The sequence below is a fragment of the Puma concolor genome, chromosome A2 (genome assembly GCF_028749965.1).
Source record: "Puma concolor isolate L17-30 chromosome A2, mPumCon1.1.hap2, whole genome shotgun sequence".
In the NCBI taxonomy this organism is placed as follows: Eukaryota; Metazoa; Chordata; class Mammalia; order Carnivora; family Felidae; genus Puma; species Puma concolor.
Genome location: NC_141668.1, coordinates 113,738,729 through 113,751,013, shown reverse-complemented (window position 1 = coordinate 113,751,013; position 12,285 = coordinate 113,738,729). Strand labels below are relative to the sequence as shown.

The window sequence follows — 12,285 nt, the reverse complement described above, 5'->3', positions numbered from 1 at the left end:
AAGCTCTTCCAGAGATGTTCCCCCCGCCCCAGTAGGAGAACTCAGCAAAGAGACAATGGATTTCTTGGTGATGAGATTAGTTAGGGCAGGCTGAAGATGATGCAAAAGCCTTCTTCAAAGCCAACTGGATCACCTTCCTTTCTCACTAAGGAACATTCTTATCTGTATATGCAGAGCACCTGGAAGTGCAGTTACGGCTTAAGGAAGTGAGTGTTCTCCAATCCAGGCCACCTGCATCTGAATTTTCAGGGGAGAGGCCAGGAGATCTGGAATCAAGTAAAGGCCTGGTGATTCTTTCTGGGCAAGTTTGGGCCTAACACCGTATCTCTCAATCCTGACAGCACACTAGAGTCACTAAGAGTATGGGAGGGAGGGAGACAGACAGACAGACAGATGTGTGTATTTAAGGTACTGCCAACTCGGCCCTACCCACTGGTCTGGAAAAACACCAACTTTTAAAAGGCTCCTCAGGCAATTGAAAAAGCCAGCCAGAGTAGAAAAATCACTGCCTTTTTAAAGGGCAGGGGACTTTGGGATACGGAGGCACACCCGTGTTTATTATTATTATTTTTAAAAAGGCCCAGCTTTCAGTTGGTCTAAGGTTTCACAGGTCACCTCAGAAAAGTCTCCTTTTCTGAGCTACTGCTAGGCCCCACAGCTGCTAGGCATGGCGTCAGTGGCAACAAATCTACTTAAACAGCACTCCTTAGACTAACCAGCTTGGAAAAAAGGGACTCCATGAAACTGCTCTTGAGTTTAAATAGCCCCCCCTCCCCCCAAATCATGCCTAAGATCATGGAATGAAGGGTTATATAACAAGAGATCGTTCACATTTCTGCTGTGCCCAAAACAGCTGGAGACCTAGGGCCCTCATGCCACCACTACTAGAGAAGGAAGTGGCAGGTGTCAGCGTGGAGGGCACGGGCTTCATTCAAAGGAGGCTTCATCCAAACCAATGTGTCCGTTCAAATGGTGAGAGCCACTTACCCAGAATCTCCCAGGATGATAACCTTCAGCAACACTTTCTTCCTAGAGGTCATCCTTCAAACTAAAAGGAGAAAGGAAAACACACTGTGAGTGTGACAGAATTACCAAGGCAAACCACCTCCCCTGGCACAAACCTCTCAAGAGCCGCAGGAGAACTGTGTCCTGAGCCTTCCTGTTGGCCATCCTGCCCCTCGAAATGGCCTAAAAGAATGGATTCTCCCTCCTGGATCAGTCTGGATCAATGCTCCCAACTTACTCAACAGCTCGGTCCTGTTTCATTCAAGTCTCTGTTCAAACAGCACCTCATCAGAGAGGTGATCACTTTATCTAAAGTAGCACCCCCTCTCCCTATCTGCTCTCTATCCCTTTACGTGGCCTTAGTTTTCTTCAGAGAACGTACCATTACTTCACATTTGCATCTATTACATCTGTCTTCTCCCTTTTCCAATAATCTCTGCCAAGACAGATGTATTCCCTGCTGCATCTCCAGTGCCAAGTAGAGAATTATTATCAAATATTGGGTTAGCATGAGAATAATACCTGACCTTGTAGCTCCTGGGATCACTGTTTTCTGGAACATCTTTTAGGCAGCCTTCCCTACCACTGACCATATAATATGTCAGATGCCTAATCTGTGTTCATCTCTATTCCAGAACTTGCCCCTGTTTACTTATCAAGACAGGGTTCCTGTCTTAATTATCCCTCGGTGTCCCAAACCTGACTCAGTGACTTCCAGGAAAGTAGGAGTCCTAAATTCTGGACCCCAATGGCAGCGACTTATCTAAGACTGCTGGAGGAACACTCCTCAGGCGCGGCTGGAATCCCCAGCAGGAGGCCCATGTTCTCCTCCAGAATCAGGAATTCAAGACTGAATGTGAGTGCCTCAAGATTGACATCTACATCTTCTGAGAACCACTACCAAGCTCTGGCCCATTATCCTCACCAGACAGTGAAACAGCTAGGGCAGCAGACTACAAGTAACAAGGCCAGGGTCAACTCTACCTCCTGCCTCCAGTGGAACTGGGGGAAATAAGTGTTTACATATAAAAAAGTAAGTAAGCGTGTTCAATAAAGCCTGTTATTCTTCTACAGTTTGGGAGAACAGGCAGTCAGGACTGGGTCCTAGAAAAGCTACTTTTTAGTTTCATTTTTAACCAATGAGCTTCTAGAAGGCTGAAGCCGATAGTACTGGCTACAGTATGCAAAACTGCATGCAAAAACTGTTCCCAGACTACTTAGATTTTTACTCTGGCTTTGCTACTTATTAGCTGTGTGACCTCAGGCAAATTATCGAACCATTCTGTTGGAATGGGGATACAGGGATCATAGCCATCATGTCCTAAGGATACTATGAGGCCTGAGTGACTAAAATGCTATGCTCCGGACGGTCACTAGAATATAGTAAGTAGTTAACAAATGTTGGCTGCTACCGTTTTAATGAGTGTCAAATACAGAGACGTGTAACAGAACAGACTCCAGAAGGCACTGAGAGAACCAGGAAATCACAGAGCCTAGACAAGGTAATGAAGCCACGCTCCCCCATTTCCAGGTGCCTGGCTGTCAACTGCTCTTTCAACAGGTGGCACTGCAACAAAGACCACAAACTAAAAGGAAATTTTACAACTGACTACTGCCCCATAGGGCAGGGTTAGATTATGAATCCTATGCCCCTGAGGGTGGCGTTTTCCATGGCTTCTCAAAGAGTGCAGCAGTGGGAGCGAGACCAGAAGACAGTTTTACCAGGCATGTAAACCAGGCCCCATGACACACCCAAGGGTCATGCTGTCTCTCACCGCCCAAAGCCTCACTCCCCTGGCAGGTCTACTGAAGACACCATCTCTGCCCACCAGTATCTGTCTATAAAACTCCCATTAGTGCCAATTAGGGGGCAGTACAAGACGAGCTGAGTTTGTGCAAAACCTGTTTCCTTTAGTCTTCCATCATACCTAGTTTCCAGTGCCTCCCGCCCCCCCAGTGAGAGGTATACCCCAAATCACCTGTTACCTGTGGAGCCCCATCACCCCCTCCCTTCCTCCCCAGAGACTGCCTTGACCAAGGTTTAAGAGTATCAACCCGGGGGACAAAGCAGAAGAGACTCATAAATATGGAGAACAAACTGAGGGCTATGGGAAGGGTTATGGGGGGGGGGATGGGCTAAATGGGTAAGGGGCACTAAGGAATCTACTCCTGAAATCATTGTTGCACTATACGCTAACTAATTTGGATGTAAATTTAAAACCATAAAAAATAAAACAAGTTATAAAAAAAAAAAAATCAACCCAGGTCTGGTCTACATTTTGGGGTAGAGATCAGATTATGACAGTTGGACAAGTTTCAAATTTGAAGGGCAAATTAAGGAAAGGGATGAAAAAAGAGGAGAAACTTTACAAAGAAAGCCTTGAAGAATATTTAGGAAGGATTATGAGAATGTGAAAAGGGATTTCCATAACTTGGTTTAGTGAATTTCACTGATGTACCAAGAATTACTTAATGGCTTTTAAATATTATAAACAAAGGGCAACTGGGTGGCTTAGTCGGTTAAATGTCCGACTTTAGGCTTGGGTCATGGTCTCACGGTTCGTGAGTTCGAGCCCTGCGTCGGATCCTCGGTACCCTTCTCTATCTGCCTACCTCCCCACCCCGGCTCAAGCTCTCTGGCACTCTTGCACTCTCTCCAAAATGAATAAACATTAAAAAAATAATAAAGAGGGCTTAAAAGTAAATATTATAAATACTAATTTAACAAATGATGATTTTAAATTTATTTAAAAAAACACCAAGAAATGCGCTTCACCTTGCTGTTCCCACTTGACAGATTTCATGTTTGTTTCCTTTGTGTTTCTGCTCACACAGGCTGCAGGCAAGCCCACCTGTGTAGCTACCTTGTTAGGCTGACTCTTGAGCAGCAGAGCCCTGAGGGTTTTCTTCAGTCACGGTGATCCCAGAAAACACCTGAACACACAGTACTAAAGTCTCCTAAGTGCCCACTAGAGCAGGTGCACATCCCCAGCACACAGTCTGTATTTTGTTCCTCCTATATTCTTTATCCTTGTTGCTAGTACTTGCTTTTGTTATAGTCTTCACGTCTATATTCCTTTGAGTGAATTAAGTGTTTAAACAGCCATTCCTGCCTTTTACATATTATACCAAAAATCTGGGGAAAGTAAATGCTATAAAGAACATCTTTGAACTTCAGTTTGTGGGATCATTTCTTTGGGACACAGCAATCTTCTTAGACTCACAAGACTATCACAGGCCATACTTGGCACTTGTCTACTGAGGACTGGGACAGGAACACAGCTTGCTAGCTGTTCGTGCAACAATCCACATAGCAGCTCTCAGGTACAGGGAGACAGTGTGGGTTCAACCCGACTTAAAACCTTCACTGCTGAGGGGAGCCAATCATCTCTTTGAATAGCTTCTTTGGCTCCATGTGAGGGACACATCCAGCACAACAGCCACTGTGCTCTGTGAAGCCCAAGCATGGGGGCCCATCAGTATGACGCACAGCCTCTCCCTGTCCGGATGCAATTACCAACCAGGAGACATTTAACCATAAGCCACAGTGCCCAGCAACAGAAGCAACAATCTGCCTTTATCAGGTTCCCAGGAAACAAAATTAACCAAAGGTCAAATTCTCACACAGGAAAAAAGGTTTTCTTAAATTTAATTTATAGATAATGTTTAGGAATGGGGTTACTGAGTCAAAAGTATAAACATCTTCATGACTTTCACTAACTCACTTTCCTGAAGGATTTTCCACATTTATACACTGCAACTGTTGCAATGGTTAACAGCAGTAGGACTTAATTTTTTTTTATTATTTTTTAATTAAATTTTTAAAGTTTAGTTACTTTGAGAGAGAAAGCGAACGGGGTAGGGTCAGAGAGAGAGGGAGGAGAGAGAGAATCCCAAGCAGGCTCTGCACTGTCAGCACAGAGCCCAATGCAGGGCTCAAACTCGTGAACTGTGAGATCATGACCCGAACTGAAATAAAAAGCTGGACACTTAACTGACTGAACCACCGAGGTGCCCCAACAGCAGCATAGGACTTAAATAAGAAAATGACAATCTCGGGGCACCTGGGTGGCTCAGTCAGTTAAGTGTCTGACTCTCAGTTTTGGCTCAGGTCAGGATCTCAGGGTTTGAGGGTTCAAGCCCTGCATCCAGCTCTGCACTGACAGTACAGAGCTTGCTTGGGATTCTCTCTCTCTTGCTCTCTCAAAATTTAAAAAAAAAACAAACTTAAAATGACAATCTTATTGAAACAAAGGGAATCTGAATAAATGAAGAGATATTCCCAACAGAAATCCTTAATACAGAGACAAAAATTCTCCCCTGCTGAAACAATACTAAGGGTTGTTTTGGAACTTGATAATCTAACTTTATTCATAAAAATAAGTGCACAGGAGTCCCTCCTATTCCTCTCTCCAAAAGAATATTGATAGAGGACTTGCCTTAACAGTCTTGGAAAGTATGTTATACAGTATTAAAAGTATGGGTCTGGAATAGGACTAAACAGAAAAAGAGCCCAGAAATGAACAACTCAGACAAATATAGCATTATAAAATTCAGGAGCAAAAGGATGAAAAAAATTCACTAAGTGAAGGCAGCCAGAAAAATTCTGATGAGAATTAAGATCCGTATACTTCATGTTCCAAAACAGATTCCCAAAGGAGTAAAAATTTAAATGTAAAAATGAAGTTGAAAGGAATACACACAATATTAGCAGGTTTTTCCTGGGTGACAGAATTACAAATAGCTTTGTTTTCTTTATGCTATATTATTGTGACCTGTGGAGGGGGGAAAAATTTAAAAAAAGATTTTAAATTTATTTTAATGTTTATTATTTTTGAGAGGGAAAGAGACAGAGTACAAGTGGGAGAGGTTCAGAGAAAGAGAAGGAGACGTAGAAACTGAAGCAGGCTCCAGGCTCTGAGCTGTCAGCACAGAGCCCCACGCAGGGCTTGAACCCATGAGCTGTGAGATCATGATGTGAGCCAAAGTCGGACTCTTAACTGGCTGAGCCACCCAGGCACCCCTAAACATTTATTTATTTATTTGTTTGTTTGTTTATGTATTTATTTAGAGAATGCACACATGCAAGTGGAGGAGGGGGCAGAAAGAGAGGGAGAGAGGGAGAGAGAGAGTGAGGGAGAGAGGGAGGGAGGGAGGGAGGAAGAGGGAGAGAGGGAGAGAGGGAGAGGGGGAGAGAGAGAGGGAGACAGAATTCCAAGCAGCTCTGTGTTGACGTGGGGCTCAAACTCACAGACTGTGAGATCATGACCTGAGCCAGGATCAAGAGTCGATGCTCAACTGACTGAGCCACCCAGGCACCCCAATAGGCACTTTTTTTTCTGAGCAAACACTAACAGTATTCCATATGCTGAATCAATTCTTTCCCTCAAGGATAATTTTTCTTGTATAATAAATCAATAGCTAGAATTTTCCTCTATTAGCCTGAAGTTATCACTTTCTTCATCTCTGAAGCAGAGAAGCCAACTGCCCAACAACAAAGAAAGCCCAAGTAAGTAGAAAAGGTCAGGAAAATACTGTTCAAGGGGCTGGACTGGGCGCCTGGGTGGCTCTGGCATTAAGCATCTGACTTCGGCTCAGGCTACGATCTCACAGTTCGTGGGTTCAAGTCCCATACAGAGTGACCTTGTGCCCTGCTTTGGGTGAGCTCAAGCCCCACTTCAGGTGGGCCCCACTTCTCTCTCTGCGCCCCTCCTGGGATTCTCTCTCTCTCTGCCCCTTGCTCACTTGCTCCCTTTCGCTTTCTCAAAAAAAAAAAAAAAAAAAAAAGCCGATAGTGGGGTGGGGGTGTCTGGGCTGGGCAGGGTCAGCGAGGGCCTGTCAGGGTCAGTCAGAAAAGGCCTGACCGAGAATGGTCAGGTGGAGGGCAGTGAAAACAAAGAACTGATATGAAAAAAACTGTACCAAAAGGAAAGGGGCAAAAGTTGGGGGTCAGCAGGCCACTGCAAAGTCTGGCCAGTGCAATTTTGCGTGGTGATCACAAACTCACAATGACTACAGTCAAGTGGAGGTGAGGCTCTAAGGAAGTACAGTATTAAGAAGTTGAAAGCAGGGCACTTGGGTGGCTCAGTCGATTAAGCCTCCAACTTCGGGTCAGGTCATGATCTCACTGTCCTGTCCGTGAGTTTGAGCCCCACGTCGGGTTCTGTGCTGTCAGCTCAGAGCCTGGAGCCTGCTTCGGATTCTCTTCTCCCTCTCTCTCTGCCCCTCCCCTCCTCATGCTCTCGCTCTCTCTCTCTCTCTCTCAAAAATATCGAAAGATTAAAAAAAAAAAAGTTGAAAGCAAAGCATCTGCAAAGCCATTAAGACAACAGTGTAAAATGCAGGGAATGGAAGTGGACGAGGTGTTGTATCATGTCCAAGGACACACAGCAATTGAGTGACAGAGCTAGAATTATCAGGCATGTCAGTGCAGGCCCCAACAATCAACCATCATGCCACTCTGTGATACCAGCTCTCACAGCAAAGAGGATCTGTTTCACCAGGGTGGGGAATCAGTCCTCAGTTAGGCATTGTGAAAAGTTCCCTCTGGCAACTGAGGCACACACACAGGGTTTGGAAACCACTGACTTGAGGTCATAACTGCCGTTGTGATTTGCATGTGTGTCTGAGGCAATGACAGCACTAAATATGTGAACAAATGCTAAAGGTGCAACAAGGATGGGACAGAGAAATCAGCTGATAGTTTTATTTGCTTGGTGCTGCCAAGTTGCCTACCTGTAACACGTAGGTCCTAATCATACAGTTGACTTTTCTGCTACCCTGTCTCTCCCTGTCCCCCAAATAAAGTACTGAATTGCAGAAAATTCAGAAAGGTACACAAAAGAATGAAGCAAAGACAAAAAGGCACCCACAATTTCATCTAGAAACGATCACTATTACCATCAGAGTATAGGTCTTTCTAGTGTTCCTTCAGATGGTTGAGATTATGCTGTATGTAACTTTGCATCCTGGTTTTTTTGTATATTAAATATCCTCCCATGTTATTAACATTAAGGTTGCATGATTTATTTCAGCATACGGATAGTCCTGCTCATTCCCTTGTTATTAAGCATGCAGTTATTTTTAATTATGAGATGAACCTATGTGTATGATCTGTCAGCATAACCCGAGCAGACACACAAATGTGTTATCACTAAACAAAATAGTATGAAAAATTTAAAGGCCCTTGAAACATACTGACGAATTATTTTCCAGAACAGCTTTATTAACACCCACACCAGCAGTGAACTAGTATTTCCATTTCACCATACCCCAGCTATCATTAGCACAAATCATTGTTAGTCATATAGCTAGAAAAGAGGGTCAACTGGTTCCACCTGCATTTTAGATTAGCAGAGGTCAAACAATTCAACCAGGTATCTCTCAGCTGTCTTTGACGGTCTCTGCCTGTTTTACCTACCATAATGTGATTTATTGCATACATGGTTTAAATATAGTACTGAAAGGGAAGCATCATGGGGACGCAGATTCCAGAAGTTGTAGGCTTCTGAGCGGATTCAAAAGTACCATTCTAAACTTTAACCAGCATGGAACAGCTCCATCCCATTTTCTTCCAAGACTCCGTGCTCTGTACCTGACCATTAAAGACCCAGCAGCATACCCTGTCCTCAAAACCAACAAATAGAAGGGTCAGAATGAAATAAGCAAGCAACATGTGCTGGTAAAATTTTAGAGAAGGTCACAGGGGAGACACCAGGAAGGCATTTGCAGTCATATACTATTATTGTGCTGGTTATCAACCTGAACAGTAATGTCTACTGTAGGTAGGCTCTTTTTAACTTTCCAAAGTCAAGAATCAGATTAGGGCCTAAACAGTTGAAGAGCACAGAATAAAAGACCCCTTCCTGAATGCACTCTGTAACCAGGCACTACATTATAGACTTCACTAAGGTCATGCAGTTAATACAGCAAGCCTATAAGGTCTTATTCTCATTTAACACATGAGGAAACAGAAGCTCGTAGGTGGTCACTGGATTTGTAAAAATATTCAGATGTGAGACTGGAGCCCACGACCAATTACAAAGACCTTGTTCATCTCAGCCACTACACTGGGTTGCCCACCAAGATCAAAAAGGCATTTCATGCTTCCAAATAACTCAGAGGGTGAGATGGAGTGTATAGCCAAAACAAGACCAGCACGAGCCAGTAACATGTTGAGAAATTGGGCGCATGGTACTGCTCATGCTATTTTTGTACATATTTGAGATTCTCCATAAAAAATTGTAAATACAATTCATACTTTTAACAAATTAGGAATATCTGGAGGAAAAAATCAAGAATGTGTAAATTTATTTTCATTAATAAAAATACTGTGGCAAGTTTTTATGGCAAATGTGTCCCAGATTCAGGCTTGATAAATCATCATCTGTGATGATCAGCTTTTGGTCTGAGGGCAAGCCGACTGTTAGTTTTGTCACCATAGAAATCTTAGGTTGGAAACACGGCACATACCTTCTAAAAAGGAAGCCTATATCATTCAGAGCCTGGAGCCTGCTTGGGATTCTGCGTCTCCCTCTCTCTCTCTCTGCCCCTCCCCCGCGCGCGCGCGCGCGCGCGCTCTCTCTCAAAAAAGGGAAGACTATATAAAAAATTGTTATGACTTTGATAAGAAGTAACTTAAAAAAATTTGTTTTAATGTTTATTTTTGAGAGACAGAGCATGAGTGGGGGAGGGGCAGAGAGAGGAAGACACCGTATCCATTTTTTTTTTTCAACGTTTATTTATTTTTGGGACAGAGAGAGACAGAGCATGAACGGGGGAGGGGCAGAGAGAGAGGGAGACACAGAATCGGAAACAGGCTCCAGGCTCTGAGCCATCAGCCCAGAGCCTGACGCGGGGCTCAAACTCACGGACCGCGAGATCGTGACCTGGCTGAAGTCGGACGCTTAACCGACTGCGCCACCCAGGCGCCCCTGAGGAAGACACAGTATCCAAAGCAGGCTCTGGGCTCTGAGCTGTCAGCACAGAGCCAGATGTGGGGCCGGAACCCACCAAGCACGAGATCATGACCTGAGCTGAAGTCAGAAGCTCAAATGACTGAGCCACCCAGGCACCCAGTAGCTTTTTATTTTGAGTAGGCTCCACACCCAACATGACCCTGAGATCAAGAGTCACATGTTCTACCAACCAAGCCAGCCAGGTGCCCCCAAAGTAACTTGTTTTAAGATCAGTTTGAGAAAGAAAGGGAGAAGGATAATAGGAGTTTGGATTCCTACAACAGAGCAGCTTAAGAGCGAAAGTGAACGGGTGCCTGGGTGGCTCAGTCAATTAAGAGTTTGACTCCAGTGCAGGTCATAATCTCACAGTTTGTGGGTTTGAGCTCCTCACTGGGCTCTGCCCTAACTGTGCAGAGCCTGTCTGGGATTCTCTCTCTCTGCCCCTACCCCTCTTGTGTGCTCTCTCTCAAAAATACATAAATAAGCTTTAAAAAAAAAAAAAGTGAAAAGTTAGAAAAAGAGCAGATTTTTAAAAAATAATCTCTATCCCCAACATGGGGCTCAAACTATGATCCCAAGATCAAGAGCTGTAAGCTCTACCGACTGAGGCAGCCAGGCCCCCAAAGAATAGAATTTTCAACAGATAATATCACCTAGCCAATTCCAATTGCTGAAAGACACTGCATAAGGGTTCTACAGTAGCGAGACAGCCATGCAATGTCATAAAGGTAAATAAAAACAATTCTCACCAGCACTCCAAGCCAGAAGGTGGAAGAAAGAAGTTATGCTGGTTTGCAGAAGGTAGGTTTGTTAGATGGGCATAGGAAATACAGTGAAGGAAGTGAAGGAAGACTAGCTACACAGAGGCCTAAGATCAAACATTACCAAGTGCTTCTCCTGAAAACTCATTGTGTGCTTGTCCCTAGACTAAGCATCTTATCTGGGTAAACATGAAGAGTAAGATAACTGAGTGTTCCTTACAGGACAGTTTAAGGGTGTTCAGTGTCCTTTGGGGAGGAGAGTTGAAGTGTGGCTACTCTAACAATCCAAGGATTAGCAGATCAGAGAAATCCTCTACTAAAAGAAAGAGGAAAAAGGAGAGGGACATAACAGATTGCCTGAGTTAAACATAAAAATGGTTTCAAAATTCTAGGCCCAGAGGAAAGGCAAGAGAAATAACATCACCAAATGAGGTTGTGAGAGCTACTGAATTAAAATTGAAGCCACAATTTCAAACAGTAGCAAAAATGTCCCTCCAATAAGCAAACAAGAAAGATGGAAACTGGAGTTGTTTGGAAACCCCACAATCAGATGGTACAAGAACCGGGTGCAGGTACAGGAAAGCGAAGGAGAGAAAAAAGTAGGTCACAGTCATACACTTCCAGGAGGGGATGTAAGGCATGAGAGAGGAAAAGGCCCATTCTGGGCAAGGGGCAGGACTGGCAGGGTGCCAGTCTGGCAAGGAGGAGGGAAGGGGATGAGTGGAGGGCTTTGACAAAAGCCCTTTCTGTGGAATCATGAAGTCACTTTGGGGGAGCTCAAGATAGTGCTGGTGTTCCAGAAACTGAGACAACAGGATTAGGCTGGAAAGCAGAATTTAGCAACCAGGTCAGAAGAATCACTATCTCTGGATGCACAACAGGCATTTAGGCAAGCAAGCCACTCTTAGGTTTAACTAACCTTTGTCTTGTTTTTATTGAATAAAGTCACTTGCCTGGCCTAGAGCACCTTCCCTGCCATTCAACTGGCCAATCTCTTAATGCCCTTCTTTCAACACAACTGTATTTCACAATAACTGTAAAACCTTAAATCTAGGTTCTCTGTGCCCAGGGCACCAGAGTTTGTAGGTAGTTTTTCCCTTTTGGGTCAAATGCTGCCTTCAGCAAGAAGCCTCCTTTAGCCTTCCCAAGGCCCAAGACAGACTCAAGTCTTCCTTCTGCCAGTTTCCATTATATCCACCCAATAAATGAAGAGATATTATGGGTAGGACTAAGCTATGACCAACCTAGAGTGGAATCTGCCCCAAGAGGGAGCCTACGCCTGGGACATAAATGTCTGGGCAGTGGGCAGAGGCTGTGGAATTTCTTGCCCTGCTGAAGTAGTTTGTATCCTGGAAAGTTCAAGAGCCACTGCTTTAACAGAGTCAAGGATCTGATGAGGAACGTGTATTTTGAAATTCATATATCAACTACTTTCATGTTACAGCTTACAGGGATTTCCAAGTCTAGGAAAAATAGGAGCTCAGTTGAGTTTTATCATATTCCCCTTTCCTCCTATGAGAGGGCCTGGAGTAACCCTGCAGTCAAATCTTTTTTTTTTTTTT

At 44.1% G+C, this 12,285-nt stretch overlaps 1 protein-coding gene across 1 annotated transcript in view; it reads right to left on the bottom strand.

Moving 5' to 3' along the window:
• RAB7A (RAB7A, member RAS oncogene family) overlaps positions 1–12,285 on the bottom strand; it is a 71,111-nt gene that overhangs the window by 19,414 nt on the left and 39,412 nt on the right. The window contains exon 2 of the mRNA XM_025922468.2: positions 988–1,048. Within this exon, the coding sequence (XP_025778253.1) occupies positions 988–1,040 (53 nt within the window). The 5' untranslated portion in view covers positions 1,041–1,048. The remainder of the gene's footprint in view (positions 1–987; positions 1,049–12,285) is intronic.